The sequence below is a fragment of the Culex pipiens genome, chromosome 3 (genome assembly GCF_016801865.2).
Source record: "Culex pipiens pallens isolate TS chromosome 3, TS_CPP_V2, whole genome shotgun sequence".
Lineage (NCBI taxonomy): Eukaryota > Metazoa > Arthropoda > Insecta > Diptera > Culicidae > Culex > Culex pipiens.
The window spans coordinates 163,220,999-163,247,950 of NC_068939.1; the positions used below are offsets into that span (position 1 = coordinate 163,220,999).

General features: G+C 34.6%; 1 protein-coding gene across 1 annotated transcript in view; it reads left to right on the plus strand.

Annotated features, from left to right (window-relative positions):
• The first annotated feature begins 786 nt into the window (after window positions 1-786).
• Window positions 787-26,952, plus strand: part of LOC120425918 (SET and MYND domain-containing protein 4) — a 32,060-nt gene continuing 5,894 nt past the window's right edge. The window contains exon 1 of the mRNA XM_039590538.2: window positions 787-1,465. Coding sequence (XP_039446472.1) covers window positions 898-1,465 — 568 coding nt within the window. The 5' untranslated portion in view covers window positions 787-897. The remainder of the gene's footprint in view (window positions 1,466-26,952) is intronic.

A 26,952-nucleotide genomic window follows, 5' to 3' on the forward strand; every position in this document is an offset into this window, starting at 1 on the left:
CAAATAAAAAAAATACAAATAAAATCCATTTCCGGTTTTTGGTAGAGAATTGCTCACTTTAAGATTATGTTCGAATCCATCGTTGGATGGATAATGGCAAGCCTTTTTTCCAAAGGGCTCAATACATTGATGAAATCTAAAGGCAGAATGGTAATGTTATGTTGATAGTTGAACCTAGCAGAGTTGACCTCGTTCAAAAGCAAATACAAAAAAAATATCATCTGAAAGAACATTTGTCATCAATTTTGTAATTGTCGGCTAGTTTTCATGTTTTGCTTATGTATTTTTTTGTAATTTGTTGAATTAATTTTAATGTACATTTAAATGAAACTAAAATGCCAATCGTGTTCCCTTTTAAAGAACAAAAGTTCAATAAGGAGAGCGATTGATATTATGGCGGTGTTATATTATTGTAAAATTAAAATTAAAAAAAAAAATGCGGATTTGCTGGGATTGTCCATGTTTGCATAAATGTCCCATTAAAAAAACGCAAGGCAAGTTTGTCCCACACATTAAGTTACTTGTTAAGTTTTTGCGAAAAAACTGGATTTCCTCCAGATTTCTATAGAAAGTGATACAAATGCATATTGGACATTTATGCGAACATAGGCAATAACTGATCACAGCGATATCAGAGTTGATGGGATGCGCACGCGCATGGTCGTGCTTGAGAGAACCTCACGCATGCCCTCTGTCTCCAACCGGCGATGATGACTCAAAGTCTCGTGGTCCACAGACTAGTAGTAAACCACGTAGTAAACAAACCGGCCTCTCCCAAATCTCTTGAACCATTCTAGTCTAATTTTAGCGCTCCACTAGTACGTACGATTCGGTAACTTCGGTGCTCGTGTCGTGAAAATTTGGTGAATTTCCTTCAGAAACAATCTAAAACAAAAAATGGCCACCATGGACAACGATCCGCTTTTTACGTCGTTGTGCAGCTCCAAAACGCTCCAATCGGCCAGCGAGGGCTTCTTCGACGAGTTTTACCAAACCGTGGCGCAGAACTTCACCGGCAAAAGCGCCAACTGGCTGCGGGATGTGTTCGCGAAGCAGGTTCCCCCCGGGGACGAGGCGGCCCGGCTGCGGCTGATCTACGACGATCCGACGGTTTGCTTCGAGGTGCTCGGGACGTTGGAGCACGTGCGGCCAGTGTTCCGCGGCAAGGACGCCAAGTTTAGCTGGCAGAGACGCGAACAGGCCCGGAAGCTGCTGGCCGAGGGAAAAACCCAGCAGGCGCTGATTCTGGCCAGTCAGGCCGTGATGAGGGCGCCGGAGCGGGGCGTGGACGACCACATCGACCAGGGCATGACGCTGGCCTGTGCGCTGTGGACGAGGGCCGAGGTGCTGCTGAAGGCGCTGGACGGGAAGAAGGCGCTGGTGGATCTGCAGATGGCCGCCAAGGCCGGGTTCCCGGTGAAGGAAAGTGGGGAGTATTACGGACGGGTTGCGAAGTGCTATGCGTGTAAGTATGGCGAGATTTTTTAAGGGGTTTTAGAAGATATTTCTTCTGTGACAACGACCATTTTTATCGACTCTGGATCTGACTCCGGAGCATCGACAGAATGTATGTGATAGTTACGTTATATCACATTTTGATCACAGTAGGCTGAAAAAGCAAACAAGCTAAGAACGTCAAAAAAAGAGACAAAATGAAGTTTGTCGGGTTTAGCTTGTATTTTAAATAAAAAGCTATAATCTCTTTTTTTGTAGATATTGAGTTTTTGCCGTTACAGAAAAAGTTCCTTACATTCCTGGTGAAACACTCGTTTTAACTTTTTGGCCAATCGCAGTTTTCTCATAGTTTTACGATTTTCCTATATCAAACTGTTTACACCGTGAACTTTTGCCCTGTAGGCCAACACGACGCTATTTTTGATCTCAATTTTGACATATTCGGAGTCCTTGAGAAATTTTACGTAAGTTTTAGTTGTTTATGTTGTAAATTTGATTTAGAAAACAATTTAATGAAACAAATTTCTGAAAAAAGTTAGATTTTGTTTACCTTCCACGGTGTATTTTTCCGAGAACATTAAGATAAAAAATTTGGCAAGTCTGAAATTTAGCACCATGAAAGAAGGGCTCTTTCCCGATATTTTGCGGGGTCCGGTGAAATATTTCGTGGAGGGGTCTAGAGCAACATTTTTTTTGAAGATTTTATTTCGATTTTATAGGATTTTGCTTCAGAAAAGTCGATGGAAATCGATGGGTTCATGTTCATATCCATCAAATGTCTTATGAATGTGCCTCAAGCGACTCTAAATTACATATTTGACCCCAATTCAAACGTTTCCAACCCAAATTTACCAGATTTCTAGCTTTCTTTGAAATAAATCCAACATCCAAGCTGGAAACCTCAAAACGATAGAATAAAATTTTATCAAATTTTTATATATGTTTAATGTTTCAGCAAAATGTTTTTATCTTCAAAAATATCATAGTAGGCGGAGTTCATCATTTGAATGAGAATTAAATCCACAAATTTTGGGAAAAAAAAACACTAATTAACATTCCAACGCCCAAGGCTCAAAAAAAGTTGGAACGGTAACTTCAACTCAAAGGTTCTTGGGCATAACTCAACAAATCAAGATGATTCTTCTTTCCAGTGATTTGTTAGGATGTCTAGATAATTCTAGAACTTTGCAGAACTTAATTTGATCAAACCTATAATTTATGCGATCAAAAACATCGTTCCAACTTTTTTTTTCGCGTGTAAAAAATAATTCGCCAAAAATTCCGCGGAGGCAGTCGTTTTGAAAAAGGTGGAACGATGTTTTCGGTCGCAGAAATTACAAATTTGTTCAAATCAAGTTCTGCAAAAAAACAAGAATCGTCCCGATTGGTTGAGTTATGCCCTAGAACCAGCGAGTTGAAGTTGCCGTTCCACATTTTTTGGGAGGCTTGGGCGTCCGTGTAAGTTGGACATGCGTTGGGCGTTCCAGTGTTAAAAAAAATGAGAAACTGTGACTATTTTCCAAAAAGTCACCTATAAATGGCTATAACTTGAAAACGGTGCACTTTATCAAAATTTCACTTAAGTACTTTTTGATTGCAAATTTGATTTTACTTCAAAAAATGAATTTGAATAATTTTGCGACCAATTTTTCGATTTTTTTAAATAGATTGTTTTGATTCAAAAAATCGTAACTCGGTCAAAGATTTTTTGCCCATTCTGGAAATTTCTGTAAAGTTGGCATTTTATGTCCCCTAAAAATATCAGAAAATGAAAAAATAGTGTTATTTGCAAATTAAGTTTCCACGAACAAAGTGTTCAAATGCCATGTGTGTGTGTGTGTGTGCAACCAACCAAACGGGACCACGCGGTCGCTTCTTACAAATTGAGTTGTTTCCACACATTTTTAGTTCTACATTCTATACATGCAAATAACTCGCATAGGCATTTGGAAGGTGTTAGCTCTGCCGAGCTTTGGTGACCCATTTCTGCGCGAGGTACCTCAGCTTGAATCGACAAGCCCCGCCCTGAAGAACGTTTGCATCAATCGGATTCAAACGTTATTTAGAACTTCCGGATCTCTGTCAAATAGACAAAGACCCAGCGCGTATTTAGTCTGCAGATTTTTTAATTTAGTTTTTTTTATGGATCTCACCAAATTTCAGCTGACTTCCTCTAAAGATGTAGTTCCCCAACATAACCAGCTCCTCCTCCCCTTCCTCTTTGTCGGTTGATGGAAAACATATTAAAAAACAGATTTCACATCTATGGAGGAAACACCACGACAGTCCACTTCAAAGTGAAACAATGAAGATTCTTCTTAACTAACTCTTGTACACAAAAAAAAACATCGCAGAATTTGTCACCAGAAAACAGCTCTTCTCTTTCCTCCTGTTCCTCTTCTTGGCGCGTTACCGCCACTTTCTTGAGCCCCACAAAAATCTTCATGCACTTCCTTTTACTTCACCCAGTGATTCCTCAACTTCACGACATATCCCAGCCGTTTCACGCCACCGGCCTGGGATTTTGTGCCGCACCATTCGGCCGGAACTAATCAGTACTCTAAAATGACCCTCAGCTCTTCTCATTGAAACATAACCAAACTTCATTTGCAAAATTATTTTATCAAATTTAGCAAAACAACCAAGCAACAAACCATTTTTCTCTTTTCCACTATTTTCAGCACATTCCAATTTTCTTATTTTCAAAAAAAAAAATACGTTACGACTCCGGCGATTTTTATCGAGCCGCCAGCATTTTAGGCCGCTCAGCAATCGAGCCGCCAATCTCAGCAAACACTGCTTTCAGACTACCATCCTCAACATCCGATTGCCCCCGCCCACTTCTTCCTCTTACAATTTTTCTTAGCTTCATGCCTCATCATCTTGAAATTTAAAAACAATGTTCACAACATTACAATGAACTCGGAAAATCAAACCATTTTTTTCGTGAAGCCCTGTGAACCTCCTATTTGCGCTTAGTGACCAAGATTTCACATCAATGTGTAAGATCTTCAGAACGCCCAAACCACACGAAAACCTGCAACAATCTGTCAGAATTCTGGTATCACAAAAAACCACCACACTACTGGAAGAACCAGACTTTCCTTTTGACGGGTGCGACAACGGTTTGCTATGATACCGGTTTTTCTATGCGACCCTTTTTTTTTTCTTCATAACTTATTTTTATTAGGTCCTTTTGGGTGCTGTGACCAGCTTAGGACCGAGGATCAATAGTACAAAAATAATAAATAATGAAATAAAAAACCGTAATTAAATAAGATGATTATTTTCTCGTGCCATGTGTCAGCAGGTGTGCGATCACGTCAATCTGTTCCTCGGGTGTCTTGCACTGGCTCAAGCGAGCTCTGTATTCTCGGTAAATGGTCCACAGCTCCGACTCGCTGTACAGCTTCCGTTCACCTTGTTGCTCCTTCGGGGTTGCACCGGCGCCGGCGCCAGTATTTTCTCGACTTCTTCCTGCGGGACGAGGATGTTTATCTTCCGTCCCGACGGACGGCACCGCTCCAGGTAGCGGAGGAAAATCCGCCGCGGTGAACGCGGTGAACGCGGCTCCTGCCGGAGTCTGTTTGTCCTCCTTCCATGCTGGCGGCTTCGGCTTGGACGCCTGCTGCCTCGACTGGATGAACTGCGCACGTTTGGGACAGCTGCGGTCCAGACCCTCGTGGGATCCAGAGCAGTTGACACACTTCTTGGCTTCCGTTTCTTCTGCTGTGCACTTTTCCGTGCTGTGGGCACCCCCACAGCTGCTGCACCTTGGCTTGAGATGGCAGTTACTGGTTCCGTGACCGAACTGCAAGCAGTTCTTGCACTGGGTCACGTGCGGTTCTTTGTTCCGGTAGGCCACCCACCGGACGACGACTGGTCCCACTTTCTTTACCTTACTACTCAACTCCTTCAAACTGGTGTGCCCCTTGGGGAAGAGCACGATGAAAGGCGTCTCATCGATGGCGGGAAGCTGCTGCTTCCGCCTGATGGCGTGTACTGCCAAGACGTCCAGCTGATGTTCCGTCTTGAGCAGCTCCTTGACGTAATCCGGTTCCGTGTTCGGGAGACCTCGCATTACTACCCGGTGCGGTCTCGCACTGCGCTTTCCATGCGTGTAGAACTGCACCTTGTTCTTCTTCAGGTGGGCTTGCACCGTGTCGAAGTCGTCGCTCGAGAAGCACGTAATTTTGGTGCCATACCGCGTCAGTTTGTGTTCCGGCTGGACATCACATGACGACATCACCTTCGCAAGGCGGGCGAAGCTCGTTTCTTTCACCACTAGCGGCGGCTGCTTCTTCTCCCCGGCCGACTTGCCGGTTGCTGGTACCACGGGGATGGTTTTTTCTGCTGCTGGGTTCGCATTGTTGTTGTTGTTGCTCTCCTCCGCTAGCGGGCTGAACTTGTTGTTGCTGAGCAGTTTCTCCACATCGCCGTCGTTGCCGCCATCGCCGACGTTGATCTCCTCCTTAGCCTTCCTGCGGCGAACCTTGACCACGGGACGAAATTCGCCCCCGTCCTCTCCTCCTCCTTCGGAGTCTTCCACCTCCATGCCCGTCGCCGCCTGCGGCTTGGGTTGAAACCCGTCCGGTTTCTCCCACACACTTTTCCTCAAGGCCGCGTTCGAGTAGAACGTCCTTCCATTCTCAGCCCTGTGCTCCGTCCACTCACTCTCCACCGTCGCGGCCGCCGCCATGGCCGTCGGCGAAAGTTAACAAAACACCGTCAAAAACGCGCTAAGCTAGCTCGAAAGACGACCAAACCCAACGAAAGTTGAACAGGGAGTGTATGCGCACCATTTCTCGTCACGAAAAAAAACCCGACACAGCTCGGTAGCTTGATCGGTGCACCGAAACCAAAGTTTGGTGTGACGGCGGTGTGGATCGGGTACACAAAACTGACTTGGTTTCTGCGCCTACCACACGGGAGAAGTTGATGCCTAGCAAGCCAGCTGAAATCAACACTTCTTAATAGTGTGGTTGTCAAAGGCACTGCATTAGTATTTTAAAGGTTCTTGGTTCGAATCTCGACAGTTATTATTTTATTTTTTGAATGTTTTTATTTATTCAGAATAATTCTTTAGGAATAGAATTTCGTAGTGGCATGAAATATAAACTCTAACTTCTAGTGCATATTATCCTGAAATAGGCATTTTCTGCCTGCATAATACAGAACGTTTTCTCTATTCCACTATGAAAATCCATTCAATTTTCTAACCCTTTGACTACAGCGTCGCAGGTTCCAAGAAGTTTTTTTTAATGTATGTAATCACTAATTTTAATAATAAAAATTGAAAAAAAAAACCTCAAAAAAATATTTATGTCAGGATTGAACCAGGAACCTCGTGATTAAAAGACGGAGATCACAACCGCCAGGCCACCCCGAAGATGTGAATGATGGATAACAAACCTCAATCAAAACAGTGTCGCCTCCGGTTTACTTGGATCAACCATTCTGTTGAGTTGCATCTTGGTATACAGTTGGGTGCACCGGTGGTGTACCAAGGTGCTTTCGGTACAGTTGCTATGGTGTGACAATAAACAGCTCGGTTTGGGTTCTAGAGTGCCACGAAAACCGCACCACGGCGCACCCGATCTTGGTGTTCAGTGAAGCCTGCGGAACTATCCACGGAACTGTCCCGACGGAAGAAAATCGTGAACCGTATACCGATTGGACCGAGGGAAGCGCCACGACGGGAAAATCGAAACGAAGAAAGACTAAAAATCGCGGAGCGCAAGTTCGAGTCAACCGTTCGCGACCAAGGATTGCTGCGATCTCAACAAAGTGTTCAAATGCCATGGTACAGTCATCCCACATATTCGGAACGGTTTCCAGATCGGCCAATGTTCAAAAAATCATAGCAAATCGATAATTGAACTTAATGATTCGCTTTTATCTTTATTTGAAAGCTTTTCTTGCGATCTTTCGAATGCTGTATCAAACATCTGCAAATTTTAACTTTTATATTAAGTTTTTGAAGAATTACTTTGACCCTTGAAATCCACAAATTCGGAACACTTTTTTCTTACGAATGTAAACAAACTTTGGATCTCTCCAGGAGTACATATTTATTACCAAATAATGACTTCACACACTGAAACCAATGAAACTCAAGCTTAGTAATGTTATATTCATGGTTTGATAACTTTTTTTGTGAAAATATCAGTTAAATTCAGGTGTTCCACAATTGTGGGAGGCACAATAACATCCCACAATTATGAAACAGGCCTTTTGGAGGCAGTGTTTTGCTGCTCTGCACAAAATAGTCTTGGAATGAAGTTTTTTGTTCAAAAAGTACTACTTTTACTAGTGAAATAGCAAGATAATGTCCAAATGAAGGTTCTAAAAATAGTAAGGTCGTCAGAAAAGCTACTTTTGGCATGCTATTGACAAATTATCATCAAAGTGTTCCAAATTTGTGGGTGTTCCGAATATGTGGGATGGCTGTACGTTTTTCAAAATCGTATCATGGTTCACAATTTCATGAACGCTTGTTCACGATTTTGGGAACTCTTTTTCTCCGTGTAGAGTCCCGAGCTATAATTGAAAAGGTTTACGATAGGCATGGAATGTATACGTATGTTAAGCGTGTTTAGACCTGAAATCCCTGAAAGCCAATTGTCGCAGTTACAGCAATGTTCTGGATGTGTCAAGATAGCAAGACTAGATTGAAATTTTTTCCATATGAAAAGTGACAAAAATCTTTTAACTAATATCATAGGATTGAAATAGATTTTTGGGGATCTATGAAAGTCAAACGGTGAGACATTGTGAGCTGCATAAAATGGCATTCTTAGCACAATTTGGCACAAAATGCACGTACGACAAGTTAGCATGACGGCGACGATTTCCTAATGGAACACATCAACCGGAGTAATTTGATGAGTTCTTCTTTGAAAATTGTTGCGTTCTAGAAATCAATACTGAAACAGTTTTTTTTTTAAATAGTCTAACATTGTTGTTATGCTTTTGTAATATTTTCCCATTTCCCAGAAACATTCATTAATCGCATTCAAAACGCGAATGAAATGACTTTCTTTTTAGCTAATGTTACCAAGGTAATTTGATTTGATCGACATTAAACCATCATTCCAAACGTCGATTGCGCTTCTAATGAACCATCCATTGAATATCCGATCCCAGTCTGTCATTAGCATCGAAAACCACCATGACTCTTCTAGTCGCTCTCGTTTGGTCAATACTCTGCTCGCCTATAGCGACAATATTTACGAACAAGTCTTTTCCAGATCACCTGCATCTGCAATATCGTAGACTTTCCACATGCCGCCCAGGAACGCTCGTTCGTGGCAACATAATGCTCATGAAACCGGACGACAGTGGCCATAATCCGTTTAACCTGAGAAACTCGAAAATGCTGGACCCAAATTTATTCGATATATGTCGATATTTGGAAATGCACTGCAAGCTAAAGGTTATAACTTTCGAGGTTAGGGAATGCTGTCCCGAAGAACATATGAGTAAATCGATTGATGCAGAATATAATGCAAGTTATGATTGGAAAACTACGTGGAGAATGGATAATTTCTTGTACAGGCAGGATGATTTTGTTTTGTCGATATGGGGTGCTGTCGAGCGAGGACATGGTTGGAGACATCTTGGAAATGTGGTTGTTAAAAATGATATTGAGGGGCGTTATGAGCAAATGGAAAACTGTACAGTTTATAACAGATTTGTCGTGGCAAGATTTGTTATCCCTATGACTTTTACTATTGTAATGATTCTGCTAGGTGGATTTATGACATTGCTGATTGCAGGTATGATTTTCCGTAATTTTTTTATGCTAGAGGGTAACGAAATTAATGATATCTCAATAACAAATTATGTCACTGTAACAAGTACTGTTATTAAACCTTCTTGTCCACCCGAACCGAACGTAGAAACAGATAAAAATCAGAATAAGTTATCGATGAATGTACAAAAACGACTCCTAGAAATACGGAATAATATCAGATTTTCAAGCGAAAAAAATATCGAAAAATAAATAAAAATAGAGCTGATGTTATAATAATCTTATTCAAATGAATAAAAAAGGTAATGCCTAATCTCTGACGAATACAACATTGTGTTTTCTAAAACCTTCGTCTCTTATATTGCTTTTGTGGTCATTGTTGAATGCCTACCTGAAAAATGATCATAGGGACGTGGCGTTACATCGTGCTGCCATCTGGTTTTTGACAAAGAACTTTGTCCTAAGGGCTCGATTCTGGTGAGGTGTCAATCCAGAAAAACGAAAAATGTCGCGCGTTACGAAAATGTTGCATGCATGGTACTGGGGAAGGGGTCTGCAACGCAACAAGGCACTGTAGCGTGGAATTTACCACACAGTTGCAACAAAAAGCGAATGATGAGGCCAATAAAAACCCAGCTGGATCAGCCCAGGGAAATCATTCTATCGTTGGACGCCGAGGAGTAAACAACAACCTGGACCTGGAAGCAGATGGCCTGGAGGCCCAGAAGCAGTTGGCCGAAAAGCAGCTGGCCTGGAGCAAGGAGCAGCCCAAGCGGAGGCAGGCCAGCCGGAATATTCTGGCCACAAGACCCGGAGTGGCCAGAACCCTCAGGGGTGTTCCGATGGAAGGCCATATGAGATTGGACAATATGGGTATCAAATTTCTTGGATTTTGATACTGGTGATGAAAATGGCCATTTTGCCAGTATTGGCCACAACCTGGAGTAGCCGGTGCCCCCAGGGAGGTTGTCACGGGTGGACATTCAACGAACTAAACGATTTTGGGCAATATGGGTATCAAAATTCATGATTTTCAATACTGGTAATGCAAATGGCCATTTTGACAGTATTGGCCACAACCTGGAGTGGCCGGTGCCCCCAGGGAGGTTCTCCCGGGAGGACATTTACCGAACCATACGATTTTGGGCAATATGGGTATCAAACATCTTGGTTTTTGGTACTGGTAATTAAAATGGCAATTTTGACAGTATTGGCAACAACCTGGAGTGGCCGGTGCCCCCAGGGAGGTTCTCTCGGGAGGATATTTACCGAACCATACGATTTTTGGCAATATGGGTATCAAAATTCATGTTTTTCAATACTGGTAATGAAATAGACCATTTTGACAGTATTGGCCACAACCTGGAGTGGCCTGTGCCCTCAGGAAGGTTCTCCCGGCAGGACATTTACAGAACCATACGATTTTGAACAATATGGGTATCAAAATTCATGGGTTTTAATACTGGAAATAATAATGGCCATTTTGATAATGTTGGCCACAACCTGGAGTGGCCGGTGCCCTCAGGGCGGTTCTCCCGGGAGGGCATTTACCAAACCATACGATTTTGAGCAATTGTTCAAGGCCAACTGAGATCGTTTGACGTTTGACACTTGCAAGCGAAAATTGTTAATATTTGTTCAATTTTTTGAAAATGAAAATTTTGGGGGAAATATTTAAATTAATTTAAACGCCAAGCGTCAAAAGCTTTAAAAATGCACCAAAAGGAGTGCATGAATCATTTGAAATAATAACTCTTTCGTGAAGTTTTCGTTGGCCCTCAAAAGCGCCATTTTGTTCAATTGGGTACTAAAGCCCTATGTCAATTTTTATGTACAACGGTAAAAAACACGATTAAAAACCATTTCTGATCACTTTTTTTCATTTTAATGCAAAACTTTTTTTCGACAAGACAACATTTTTTCGATGGATCAACTATGGTCCCCTTGGAACGAGCTGTCAAGCAGGAGCTTTTCTGTCAAGAAGGACCGCGGGGTTAATTTTTCAAAATTGATTTAAAAATCCATTTTAAACTCTTTGTGGTCGTACAAAGGGTCATTGTACTTAGAAAAATAAGCTTTATCGCTGTAAACAATAATATCAGCAATCTAAGCTTCATTTTAGGACCCAATTGCAGCAGAATTTGATTCTTGTTGCCATCTTCTCGAGCGTCCATCCAAGTAGGCCTTGTTTTTCTCCTTCAACGTCATTTTGGCTGCAATTTCATGGTTTTGATATTGGTAATGAAAATGGCAATTTAGAAAAAGTTTGCCAAAAGCTGCAGTGGCCGGTGCCCTAAAGGATAGTTTTTCCGGGGAGATATCTATTGAACCAACGAGTTTTGGCACTATGGGTATCACAACTCATGGTTTACAATACTGGCCATTTCGAAAAAGGTGGCAACAATCTGGAGAGGCCGCTACCTCACGATTGTTCCGATTGGGGGACAAACATCAAACCATAGAGATATCATGGTTTTTTTATACGGAGCTTAAAGAGAAATTGAGCGAAAAACTAAATCCAATAATGTTTTGATTTTATCTGACGCATAATTCAACAAAATGGCTTAATTTTAAAAGATTTTCTGCTAAGTTCTTTGTACTGGTCATGTGTAACATAACCACCTGCACCTTTTTTAAGTGCAAGAGTGGAAAAGTGCTGAGTCATCGTCTAAAAATAGACAGCGTCCTATCTCGCCCAGCAAAATAAAGTCGATAAAGCAGTCGGTTTCGAAGGAGAAATATAGAAGAAAACAAGCAAGAATCTCGATTTTCATCGAAATTTCACCTCCCTCTCATTATGACAACAACCCACAGTTTCATCATTTTTTGCAAAAAATGTGAGAAAACGCATGAAACGGATGAAAATGCATATGGGACATTTATGCGATCAGGGGCAGGCTGCCGCTCTAATTGAGTCCGTCCTATATGTAAAAATGTTACTTATTCCACCTTTAGGTGGTTGGTGTCTTCCTCTCGTTTATAGAGTGATTTCAACCCCCCTAAAGTGTAAACATGGTTTATGGATCTCGCCTAACGTGATCGCAGCACCTAAGAAAAAAAAAGGATGAGTTAAAAAAACAGACTACATACAGACTTTTTGTCAAAATTATACAGACACCGCATTTGAGAAAAATGGCAACCCTCTACACGGCTTTTTCGTAACGATCAAACCCGACCATTTGTGTTTATGTAAATTCAGACCGTTTTTTAAACTGCTTGTAATTTTGGATAGGTAAGTCAGATCTTGAAAATTCATAAACCACAAGAAAGGTCATTTCATAACCTTTCCAAAAATATATGACATGGCAGGTTTCCATGCAAAAAACACCTTTTTAAGCAAATTGTGAAATTTATATGCAGCACTTTTTTAAGCATAACTTTTGATGTGCTTGTCTAAATCTTAAAAATTTCAATAGGGACTTATGGGACCCTAAGAAGAATCGAATGAGGTTAATACGGTCAAAATCGGTTCAGCCAGTGACGAAATATTGCAGTGACATTGATTCGGTACACATGTCTACATATAGAGCAATTCCAGCTCAAATCAGGAATTTTTCTGGTACTTTTGTACCCGACCCTCTCCGATTCCAATGAAAATTTATAGACATAAGAGACATATAGACATGCTAGACCTATATAAGCAATTTTTGTGTATATGGAGCCAATAGTTCTCGAAAACAACATTTGAGAAGGGTGTAAGGTATTTAAATATTTTTGTATTTTGCAATTTAAAAATTACTGTATCTCGAAGCAGTTGCGTCGTATCAAAAAGTGGTCAAAGACAAACTTTTAGGAAATTGGACGAGCTTTCTGAAAAAATACACTGAAACAAAAAATACACGCCACTTATATGAGATTTTTTGATTTTTAAGTCAAAAACTTAAATTTAAAGGTGATGTCAAGATGTTTTTTCGTTCAAAATTTTTGAGGAAATAGCCTAACATGTTACCAAAAGACTGACGAAAAATGCAGGATGATATGTCTCTCCTAAAAATATACAAAAATCATTTACTAAAACTGTTATTTTGAAAAGTGGTCTAAACGTCAAAATTTTCAAAACCGGTAGTGGGAATCGATTCCCCAGACAATTTTACAAAAAAGTCTCCATATTGACCATTGTCCTATGTCCAATTCTTGGGAAGATACAAGGGTTTTAAAAATAAAAATGTTGAAAAAATATTTTTTTTTGTGGTTTTTGGCAATTTCTATATGGGTCATTCCATCTGAAGCGGAACAGCATTTGAAAATTACCATTTCCGATTCTGCTCAAATTTGGCAGAGCTGTTGAGACTAGCAAAACATGCAAAAATCCCGAATTTCATCCAAATCGGACCACCCCCTCCATTTTTGTACCCTCTCAAAAAATCGACTTTTTGGCGATTTTTGAGCGAAACCCCTATCTTCAAACGACGATAACTCAGGAACCACAAATCTTAGAGGGTCGATCTTAGACTCAATTTTGAAGGAAATTGGACGTAGAATCCATTTCCTTGATAAAAATTTAGATTAAAATATGTTTTCTACCCGTATTGCGCAATTGAAAACTTTAAATAGCCGTATCTCAAAACAACCCTATTTATTTTTTAAATTTGATCCCCGTCCAATTTTACATAAGAATCACTTATCGACAGAAAGGCATATTTTTCGTTCCAGAGATATCGAATTTCAAATGTTTTAAGTATTTGAGATTACCTAAATTAGCTACACTCGCCGCATCTGCTAGAAGCACTCAGTCGTGCTGATCAATAATTACTACCTGGTGTTCTGTAAGATGAATTATTTTTATAATTTTATACGATTTTGAGATAATCAATACCTTGAACAATCTATTTTTTGTTTAAGGAATATTTATTGGGTAATTTTAATGCGCTATTTTTCCTGATCTCAGTGTCATTGAACCATATAAAGTAAATTTTGAACTTTTAATATTTATTTGCAAATGCTACAGAGTTTTTACAATACAATTTTCGAAAAAAAATCATTTTTCGATAATTTTCTTATTTTTCCTAATTCCTCATTTTTTCCCACTGCCTTATGGTTTGAAAGATTGATCATATTTAACCGATTTTTATATTGTGTTTCATCTGAATAATTGATGTTTTTTTTCCATTCTGGTACATTTAATTTCAAAAACAAAACCATAAACTTCTGATACATGTGGACAGCACCTGTATCGTCTTCCAAGATTTCGAAATGATTGACAAACAAAAAAAAGATTATTGTTCGGACGGTGTCAAAATCAACACAACTGAATAATAACACAACTAGATAATAAATCAGATTAATCTTTGTGATTTTCTTACATTTTTCAGTTTTATGCTTTCCAGAAATCCTCCTCCTTAATCATGCTTCACGAGAGTTTTATTCATGTTAATTCATAATTTTTAACACGATAATGTATCGTGCACTTTTTCTTGTGACTTACAAAATCAATTACAATTTCCTGCTAGCTCTGCGGGAATTCCATTCTGCCCTGTATTGCGTGTCGTTCTTGCTTTGTCCTGTGGGCTTGCACACAAATTCACCGTATACTATTTTTTTTAATTTTAGATTATGCAGCAGTTACCTACAGTGGTGCACATTACATTTATGCCTAATTTGCTAATGATTATTTGGGATGAAATCTTATTTCAATAAATAACCAGGTAACAGTTATTTAACAGCGCTCCTGAGTGCTTCTAGCAGATGCGGCGAATGAAGCTAATGTAGGTAATCTCAAAAACTAATAAGTTTAAAATTCGATATCTCTGAAACGAAACATATTCCTTTCTGTCGATAAGTGATTCTTATGTAAAATTGGACGGGAATACGATGGTGAGATCAAATTTAAAAAAATAAATAGGGCTGTTTTGAGATACGGTCATATAAAGTTTACAATTGCGCAATACAGGTAGAAAAAATATTTTAATCTAAATGTTGTTCACGGAAATGGATTCTACGTCCAATTTTCTTCAAAATTGAGTCTAAGATCGCCCCTTTAAGATTTGTGGTTCCTGAGTTATCGTCGTTTGAAGATAGGGGTTTCGCTCAAAGATAGCCAAAAAGTCGATTTTTTGGGAAGGTACAAAAATGGAGGGGTGGTCCGATTTGGATGAAATTCGGGATTTTTGCATGTCTTGATAGTCTCAACAGCTCTGCCAAATTTGAGCAGAATCGGAGATGGTAATTTTCAAATTTGCATTTTTTCTTGCACACTTCAGGTGGAATGACCCATATGACAGACTTGGTTTTTCAGTCTGGTAAATATTTTTACCGGAAAACTCGTCCAATTTCCCATAAGTTTGCCTTTGACAGCTTTTTGATTTATATCGTTTTTGTATTTACGTAAGCAAATTTATTATCCTGGTTTCTACCACACTGAAAAAAATATTCTATTTTCAGTTATTAGCAATGTATTGTGCAATGTTCATAGAAATCGGAGAGGGTCGGGTACAAAAGTATCAGAAAAATTCCTGATTTGAGCTGGAATTGCTCTATAGCCAAACACACAGACATTTGCTCAGCTGGTGATTCTCAATCAATATTTACTAATGAAGGTAGGTCGAGGAGGTCTAACTGAAAAGTTCATTTTTCGAGTGATTTTATGATCGAGTGATTTAGCAAGCCGAGAAAAACGCATTTCAAATTTGTCCCACCCATAAGGCTACGTGTTAGAATTGCACGAAAAAGTGGATATCCTCCGGTTTTCTAGAACAGTGCACAGTGGTCCAGATCGCTAAAATTAGGTGGAAAATGGATTTTCCGAAAAATGGATTTTCCGAAAAATGGCAATGTTTTGGAGCTTTGGTGTCTTCAGAAGAGTTGTTGCAAATAAAAAGGGACAACTTTTGGTTTGGTTGAAATTAGAGTGGTTCACGATTATGGTGAATTTGAAAATCTAACCTTTCAGGAATATTTTTGGGATTTTTTCGTCTTCTAAAAAGTTGTTGGAATTGCCAATTCAAGCAACTTTGTCGAAGACATCAAAATCTATCTCGTAATCTACGCCTTCTACAACCAAATTTAAAGAAAGCATCTGAGCAAACCTTCAGAAATCGGTTTTTTGAACGTGGCAATTCAGGGTTAAGTTTTAGAGAAAAGAGTTGTTGGGAGCATGTTTAGAGCTCTAGAAAACAAATATTTTTATTATTTGACAAATCAATTTGGACTTAGAGATCAAAAGTTTTTGGTCATATTTTGGGTTTTTATGTAAAATTATCATATAATGTACGAAATTTTATTTGTTTTTCTGATAGTTTATATGATTTTGAACTGAACTGCATCACTACCTAAAAATTGACGAAATTGCATTTAGGACGGACTAGCTTCGAGCGGCAGCTGCAGTAGTTGAAAAAATGCTAATGGCCTATCTACAATCACTTAGCTTAGAACATCTAAGTAAAGTAGTTACTTAGGAAAGTCTGCAACTTACGTTCGTCATCCACAATCAACTTAGAAAACTTGCTGGGCTGATATACGTTGCTATGCAGTTGTTTGTTTACCTTTGATATGGAAACGTCAACTTACCGTAGATTTTGAAATTTTCCAAACCAAACGTCAGTTTCTAATTTGATTACTTTTCCATTGTAGAAACTCAGATTCATTTCCATTGATTCAAATTCCTAAGCTAAGTGAAATTTTCTAAGCCAAGTGATTGTAGATAGGCCATAAAGTTATTCCGATTTAGAAACCGGATAAAAACCCTACTGAGCTTCAAGCTATCGACCCGTGGCTAAAGCGATTTTGGGTTGACATTTCCAAAAACAGTTTCCACGTGGTTTATGGATGTTAACTTACGTCAAAAGGCTATGCATCAATCTATACTAATATTCTAATATAATGACATTAAAACCTTTTAACAAAACGACGATTGCCCTTCAAATGAGCCATCCATTGAATATCCGGTCCCAGTCTGTCATTGGAATCGAAAAACCACCATGACTCTTCTAGTCGTACTCGTTTGGTCAATACTCTGCTCGCCTGTATTGACACTTTTTACGAACGAGTCTTTTAAAGACGATCTGGATCCATCGTATCGCAGACTTTCCACTTGCCGCCCAGGAACGATCGTTCGTGGAAGTATTTTCCACTTGATCTCGGATGACAGTGGCCACAATCCGTTTAACCTTAGAAACTCGAAAGTACAGGTTGGGTTTGAAGAATGTCAGTATTTGGAAATGCACTGCAAGCATGGGATTATAACTTTTAAGGTTAGAGAATGCTGTCCCGAAGAAGAGATGGAATCGATTGATGCAGAATATAATGAAACCGGTGTTCGAAAAACTACGTGGGGAATTGATAATTTTTGGTATAGACAAGAAAAACATAGCACAGCAATTCAGGGTGTTGTTGACCGTGGAAACGGTTGGAGAAATGTTGGAAAAGTGATTGTTTATGATCATATGAAGGGGCGTTATGAGAAAATGGAAAACTGCACAGTTTATAACAGATTTGTCGTGGCAAGATTTGTTATCCCTATGACTTTTACTATTGTAATGATTCTGCTTGGTGGATTTATGACCTTGGTGATTGCAGGTATAATTTTTGGTAACTTTTTTATGCTAGGGAGTAACGAAATTACTGAAATGACAAATTATGTTACTGTAACAAATACTGTCAGGGAATCTTTATGTTCACCCAAGCAAACACTAGATACAGATGTAAAACAGAATAATTCAACGATAAATAATAGAATTACAACTACTTCTTGAAAAACGAAGTAATATCAGATTATCAAAAAAAAAATACATCAAAAATAAAATAAATTAAGCTGATGTAATAATAATCTTATTTAAATGAATAAAAAATTTTATGCCTAATCTCTAACGAATCCAACATTGGGAGCGGCCGTGGCTGACTGGTTACGGTGTTCGCTTTTTAAGCGAATGGTTCTGGGTTCGATGCCCATCTGCTCCCAACGAGAAAGTTAAGAACACATGAATTTGAAATGATAAATATGAACGAAAAATCAAAGTCGCTCGAGGCGGGGTTCGATCCCCCGTCCTTTGGATTGGTAAGCAAAAAATGCTAACCACTAGGCCATGACGACTTGGTGAGCGTGGACTGGAATTAGGAATACTGTTACAGAGAGCGAGTTGTGGCGCTTTAACCACGGCAAATAGTGTCCAGGGTAGAGAACTCTTAAAGAGAAGCGTCAAGGCACTCAGATCACTCAAAGGAACGCAAGGACTCGGGAGCATCGCATATTTTCTCTTCTTAAAAAGCAAGAAGTATTGAAATCGTAGGATTAAAATAAGCACACATTTGAACAGTTAATTTTCAGTTATTCAGTCATTTGGGCATCTGCATGGATCGAGAAGCATTTTAGGTCATAGTGGTGTGTTCGGCGTAAAAGGAAAGCACATTAATCGGATGTTACTTGGCCTACGTAGCATTTCTCGGGTTAGATTGCAATTGATCCTAAGCGGCTTTTTAATCAAAGCTTTTTGCCTTCCTCACCTCATTGAGGAAAGGCTATAAAATCACTCGAAAAATGAACTTCTTTATTTGAACTCGTAGACCCACCTTCATGTATACCTATCGACTCAGAATCAAATTCTGAACAAATGTCTGTGCGTGTGTATGTCTGTAAGTCCGTGCAGCGATTGTTCATTAAGTGTTTACTAAGTGCCCTCAACTAAAAAATAATGAAAATTAGATTTGCTATAAAGTAAAAGGTAAATTAGTGCTGGAGGAGGCTGTTAGGACCTTTTGTTAACTAATTCGAGATTTGTTCCAAACAGCTGCGATCTTGGGCCTTACACCATGCCCAGATTTTGGAAGTTTTCCCTGGCTGATGGGAACGAAAGGACGACAATCGTACCGGTTGTTATCTTGCTTCTCAACTACTTGTGGCCACTAGTTTTACAAGCAGCCCGTGCAAAACCTTCATACTTAGCAGACGCGTGAGGCGGAGTCTTGTCGCAAAATGAGCGATACAAGATTGTGGAACCATTGACGGAACATCAAGGTTCGACATTAGAAGGTTTTGACGGAATCGACGTCAAAACCTTCTAATGATACCCTATTATCATCAGAATGTTTTGACGTCGATTCCGTAAAACCCTAGCCACATTTATTGAAGTTGGTATGTTTGTTTGTTTTGAATCGTAAATCATCTCATACGGTGAAAAACAGTTGGTGACATTTTGCCGTGCAATTGGCATTATACGATTTTGTTTAACAAAGTCATGCACTTGCCTGAGCCTGCGTGAGCGGATTGCTCGGGAACTCAAAATTTGACAAGTAATGAAAGCCTCTCAGTGAGCTACGGCACTTCTCTTTAAGAGTTCTCTAGTCCAGGGCATTCGTGGAAATACAATGTCCCATCCCAGAGGGTCCCGGAGTACCAAACCTTCTTAGCATGGTGCTCCCAACGAATACAACCAAATCTCGGAGCGTATGGTGGTGTGTCCCCACGCTTCTTCCCCCCTGTCGATTCAGAATTGTGTTGTTGTTCGAACACTCTGTGCTCAAACTCAACCCAATTACGAGTCATCTCTGCGATACGGCTTTACGCAGTAGGCCTGGCCGCTTTAACGCTTGTGATGTTTCAACGCATTTCAATGCAATGGCGCACTACAAATGTTAATAAATGACAAGAAGAGTGCTAGGCGTCATCTAACCTAAGGCACTCTCCAGGATCCCTTCGAAAGATTGGCTGCGCTAGGGTCTGATTAGATTAGATTAGATTAGAATCTCTAACGAATCCAACATTGTGTGTGTTTTTTATAAGTTTAATCGTTTTATTTGCCAGTAAGCTTTTGGCTCTTAGTGGCAGATTAGTTTTACCTTACAGTAAGATTTACAGTAACAAATAGAGTGTGCAAAAAAAAATACAACTGATTTATACAATTTCAAAACGAAAATAGAAACGAAAAAAAGATTTAAAGTGTTAACAATCTAAAACTGTTCCTCAAGGAACTGTAGAGCTTTCTTGAAACGAGCAGGATGTAGCGTTTTCATGTCATCTTGGAATGCGTGTTACATACAAGACTTTAGTATGATTTTATGGTATTTTACCATCACAAGTAATACCAAAATTTGGTATTCCCGTGTTATTTACCCCTGCTTGGGAATCTGTCTTATGGGATTTGGTGGATAAACCCTCACATTCAGAACCAGAAGTCTGATTTCTTTGTCTGTTTTCATTCCAGCGTTCAAATGGCGTAACGATCAAATTATCACAACTCACACGAAATCGGGAAAAGTGGCCCCGACCCCTCTCCGATTTGCGTAAAACTTTGTCCTAAGGGTTAACTTATGTCCTTAATCACGAATCCGAGGTCCGTTTTTTGATATCTCGTGACGGAGGGGCGGTACGAAAAAAAATCAAATTAAAAAATCAAATTTTCATCAGTTTCTGGTGAATATTAATCAGGTTCACAATTTTACTCATTTTTTAAGATATTATTACTCAAAAAAGAGGTAATATTAACCCACCAAATTTTCAGCACTCCAAAATTCAACTTTTTTTGCGGTGTAGATTACGCCTAGCTTTCTACTCAGAAAAAAAAAGATGAATTTTGGAATTTTGAAAATTTGGTAGTTTGAATATTACCTCTTTTATGAGTAATATTACATAAAAATGTGTAAAAATGTAAACCTGATGAATATTCATCAAAAACTGATGAAAATTTTTCATTTTCTTGGGTAAAATTAATATTATTTTTTGACATAAAATCTGTCACCATTTCCTGATGAATATTACCATATTTTTTTCCTGTGCGTACATATTCAAACAGCTGTAACTTTTGAGTGAAATTTCTGATCGATTTGGTGTCTTCGGCAAAGTTGTAGGAATTGTTGAGGACTATTCAGAAAAAAGTAGGTACACGAAAAAAATCATTTTTTAAATAAACATTTTTTTCACAAAAACTAAATTTCCCAAAATACGTATTTTTTGATTTTAAAGATATTTAGATATGTTTTAGGGGTCAAAAACCCGCAACTTTTTAACCACAGAGAAACATGAAAATCTGCCGCCGAGTAATGAATTTTTGAAAAATAGTGATTTTTGGAAAATTACAAAATTTCACGCAAAAGCAAATTTGACGTAATTTTTTAATGTAAATTTAAATTTACCCAAACAACTCACCATATTTTAATATTGATATATCAGGAACTTATGGTCTGATTTTCAATGTAAAAACATGAAAAATTCGTGAAATTTTGCGATCTTTTTGAAAAAAATGATTTTTTTTAATCATGACTAACATTTTAAAAGGGTCAAACATTGAATTTTACGCCCATTTAAAATGCTAGTCTTGATTTTTTTTCAAAATATTTTTTTACGAAAAGTTTGGAAAATTTCACGCATGTTTCATGTTTTAACATTGAAAATAGGATCATTAGTTGCTGAGATATCGACATTAGAAAATGGTGGGCTGTTTGGGTGTATAAAAATATAAAAATATAAAAATATAAAAATATAAAAATATAAAAATATAAAAATATAAAAATATAAAAATATAAAAATATAAAAATATAAAAATATAAAAATATAAAAATATAAAAATATAAAAATATAAAAATATAAAAATATAAAAATATAAAAATATAAAAATTTAAAAATATAAAAATATTAAAATATTAAAATATTAAAATATTGAAATATTAAAATATTGAAATATTAAAATATTAAAATATTAAAATATTAAAATATTAAAATATTAAAATATTAAAATATTAAAATATTAAAATATTAAAATATTAAAATATTAAAATATTAAAATATTAAAATATTAAAATATTAAAATATTAAAATATTAAAATAATAAAATATTAAAATATTCAAATATTACAATATTAAAATATTGAAATATTAAAATATAAAAATATTAAAATATTAAAATATTAAAATATGAAATATTAAAATATTAAAATATTAAAGTATTAAAATATTCAAATATTCAAATATTCAAATATTCAAATATTAAAATATTAAAATATTAAAATATTAAAATATTAAAATATTAAAATATTAAAATATTAAAATATTAAAATATTAAAATATTAAAATATTAAAATATTAAAATATTAAAATATTAAAATATTAAAATATTAGAATATTAAAATATTAAAATATTAAAATATGAAAATATTAAAATATTAAAATATTAAAATATTAAAATATTAAAATATTAAAATATTAAAATATTAAAATATTAAAATATTAAAAAATTAAAAAATTAAAATATTAAAATATTAAAATATTAAAATATTAAAATATTAAAATATTAAAATATTAAAATATTAAAATATTAAAATATGAAAATATTAAAATATTAAAATATTAAAATATTAAAATATGAAAATATTAAAATATTAAAATATTAAAATATTAAAATATTAAAATATTAAAATATTAAAATATTAAAATATTAAAATATTAAAATATTAAAATATTAAAATATTTAAATATTAAAATATTAAAATATTAAAATATTAAAATATTAAAATATTAAAATATGAAAATATTAAAATATTAAAATATTAAAATATTAAAATATTAAAATATTAAAATATTAAAATATTAAAATATTTAAATATTAAAATATTAAAATATTAAAATATTAAAATATTAAAATATTAAAATATTAAAATATTAAAATATTAAAATATTAAAATATTAAAATATTAAAATATTAAAATATTAAAATATTAAAATATTAAAATATTAAAATATTAAAATATTAAAATATTAAAATATTAAAATATTAAAATATTAAAATATTAAAATATTAAAATATTAAAATATTAAAATATTAAAATATTAAAATATTAAAATATTAAAAAATTAAAATATTAAAATATTAAAATATTAAAATATTAAAATATTAAAATATTAAAATATTAAAATATTAAAATATTAAAATATTAAAATATTAAAATATTAAAATATTAAAATATTAAAATATTAAAATATTAAAATATTAAATTATTAAAATATTAAAATATTAAAATATTAAAATATTAAAATATTAAAATATTAAAATATTAAAATATTAAAATATTAAAATATTAAAATATTAAAATATTAAAATATTAAAATATTAAAATATTGAAATATTAAAATATTAAAATATTAAAATATTAAAATATTAAAATATTAAAATATTAAAATATTAAAATATTAAAATATTAAAATATTAAAATATTAAAATATTAAAATATTAAAATATTTAAATATTTAAATATTTAAATATTAAAATATTAAAATATTTAAATATTTAAATATTAAAATATTAAAATATTAAAATATTAAAATATTAAAATATTAAAATATTAAAATATTAAAATATTAAAATATTAAAATATTAAAATATTAAAATATTAAAATATTAAAATATTAAAATATTAAAATATTAAAATATTAAAATATTAAAATATTAAAATATTAAAATATTAAAATATTAAAATATTAAAATATTAAAATATTAAAATATTAAAATATTAAAATATTAAAATATTAAAATATTAAAATATTAAAATATTAAAATATTAAAATATTAAAATATTAAAATATTAAAATATTAAAATATTAAAATATTAAAATATTAAAATATTAAAATATTAAAATATTAAAATATTAAAATATTAAAATATTAAAATATTAAAATTTTAAAATATTAAAATATTAAAATATTAAAATATTAAAATATTAAAATATTAAAATATTAAAATATTAAAATATTAAAATATTAAAATATTAAAATATTAAAATATTAAAATATTAAAATATTAAAATATTAAAATATTAAAATATTAAAATATTAAAATATTAAAATATTAAAATATTAAAATATTAAAATATTAAAATATTAAAATATTAAAATATTAAAATATTAAAATATTAAAATATTAAAATATTAAAATATTAAAATATTAAAATATTAAAATATTAAAATATTAAAATATTAAAATATTAAAATATTAAAATATTAAAATATTAAAATATTAAAATATTAAAATATTAAAATATTAAAATATTAAAATATTAAAATATTAAAATATTAAAATATTAAAATATTAAAATATTAAAATATTAAAATATTAAAATATTAAAATATTAAAATATTAAAATATTAAAATATTAAAATATTAAAATATTAAAATATTAAAATATTAAAATATTAAAATATTAAAATATTAAAATATTTAAATATTAAAATATTAAAATATTAAAATATTAAAATATTAAAATATTAAAATATTAAAATATTAAAATATTAAAATATTAAAATATTAAAATATTAAAATATTAAAATATTGAAATATTAAAATATTAAAATATTAAAATATTAAAATATTAAAATATTAAAATATTAAAATTTGAAAATATTAAAATATTAAAATATTGAAATATTTTCATGAAATCACTATATTTTGTAAGGACATTTTTTTAAACAATTTTTTATCAGTTTTTATGTACTTTTATGTATTTATTTCACAAAAAAATATGTTGTTGCAGCAATTCGTATTTTTTTCCATACTAAAAATTCGTATGGTACACTTGCCCACCTGAACATGTTTTTTTAAAAGCTCTCAACAAAAATAACCAAAAGTTAAATCAAACTTTAAAATAGTCATTGGTAGGTCTGATCTAGGAAAAATAGCATTTTGATAAAATAAGCCTTAAAAACGAACCCTAAGCCTTATTTTGTTCTTTCCAAATATTATAAGAAAACGAAGGTTTTGAAAAAAACTTCATTCAATCTTATGCCCAGTGGCGTTTACGTCGTTTTGGCGGTTATGTGGTAGTAGAATCAGCTAATTGCATTGCTAGCAACAATTCCTCATACTGGAAATAATCAAAATTGTAAAAATTACTGCCGTACGAGCGATTGTTCCTCTTGCCCCATATGGTCGTCTTGCCCCACCTTCCCATATGTTTATACAAGGGTCCTGATTTTCGGTTCAATGAACAGAAACCACTCACTCATCGCCTATCCATTCGTCGCCTATTCTAACCCGCTAGCATTCATGAGCGAATGATACTCGCAAGCAGCCAGCGAGTGGCCCGAACTGTTCACTCAGCGAACAAATACATCGTGAAATCGACGGTAACATTTCAAAAGGCATCATGTACATTTTGACACTTTCTGGGTTATTGCATATTCTGAAAGTACTCCTAATAAGCTACCTCTCCACCAAAAATGAGCAAAAGTTACTTCAGTAAAGTCTGTTTAATCATGATTTAAAATAAAGTAACATAAACAAAAACTCTGCCATCAGCAGTCCCTGTTTATATAGCCCTGTCAACCTGTCAAACAAAAGACTACATGAACCGCGTGACGAAAAAAAAGCATCATGAACAAAGCGCCATGTACATTCGGCGAAGAAAAACGAATCATAACAAAGCGTCCCCCTCAATGACAGCAGGGTGATATACACAGAAAAAAATAATGTAAATTTGGAAGCTGTAATTTTGGAAGGTTGAATATTACCTCTTTTATGATGTAATTTTACCTCATTTTATACTGAAAAAGTAACATTACACCAGAAAAGTGGTAAAATTACACATTTCCAGAAGTAAAATTACACCTTTTTTCTAACATAAAAGATGTACTCCTTCCCAGATGTAATATTACCACGATTTTTTTTTCTGTGTAGACGTTGGTGATTTCAAAAGAAGTTATGTTTATTTTTCTTAAATAAAACGACGGAAATAATGTTTTATTGAATTTGGATGATCAAGTATCAGTAAAAGCAACGTTTTTCTCGTTTGTTATTATTAGAACATCTTAGTTTGCTTTTATATTAAAATGGGAATTGAAAATGGATGCTCAACATTCAAATGCGTTTTTCTCAAAACGCATGGTTTGTACATGATGCTTTTTGAAATGTTGGCGTCGAAATGTTTAGCCTACTCCGTCGCTCGACGACACTCACACACTACCATGCTCAGCGAAGAGCCATTCTCACAAAACGCCAGCGCGGCAGTCTTTTTGTTTTCCCGCCCTCAGTTTGCCATCAATTTGATTTTTTCTTGGTGGATGTTTATTTGAATGGTGTCTTTAATGTTATGAAATCAAAATAAATGCACAATTTAATTGATAACATTGATTTCAGGCAACTCAAATCAATGAGTATAACGCAGCGCATCAGAGAAAAAATGTTTTCTGCTCAGAGTGATCGGCGACGTTCGGCCTGCCTGAGCCGTTCGGAGACTGAGCCGATCAGAGAGAGAAGGAGAGTAGAAAAGAGAGTGTTCGGGAGCGAATGGTGTGAGAGTGACAAACGGTAGGAATTCATCAGGGCAGTATCGCGTCGCCCGCTATTTGTGCTCGCGAATGGAGTGGTTGATTTTGAGCAATCAGGACCCTTGTGTTTATATATTAAAATTTTTGTAATTTTGAAACTTTTTTAGTGTTTTTTTTTTTCGATGAAAAATACGTTTTTTCAATATTCTGAGTCCGCCATGAAATCGAATGAATTTTGATTTTTTTATAAAAGTGTCTATCTCACCACAATGTTGGGCTGCAAATTATTTAAAAACACCTCTTTCACATGCTCAAAAATGGAAGGGGTCGTACCGCCCCTCCGTCACGAGGTATCGAAAAACGGACTCGTGATCAGGAACAAAAATCTCCCGATTGCATGGGAAAAGTTGCGTAAAATCAAATTTTGATCACAGGAGGCTGAATAAGCATACAAGCTAAAAACGTCAAGAAACGAAAAAAAAAACATGACGAAGTTTGTCGGGTTTAGCTTTTTTTTCAAGGGAATGATGGTGGGTCTCGTGGCGCAGGGGTAGCGGCTTC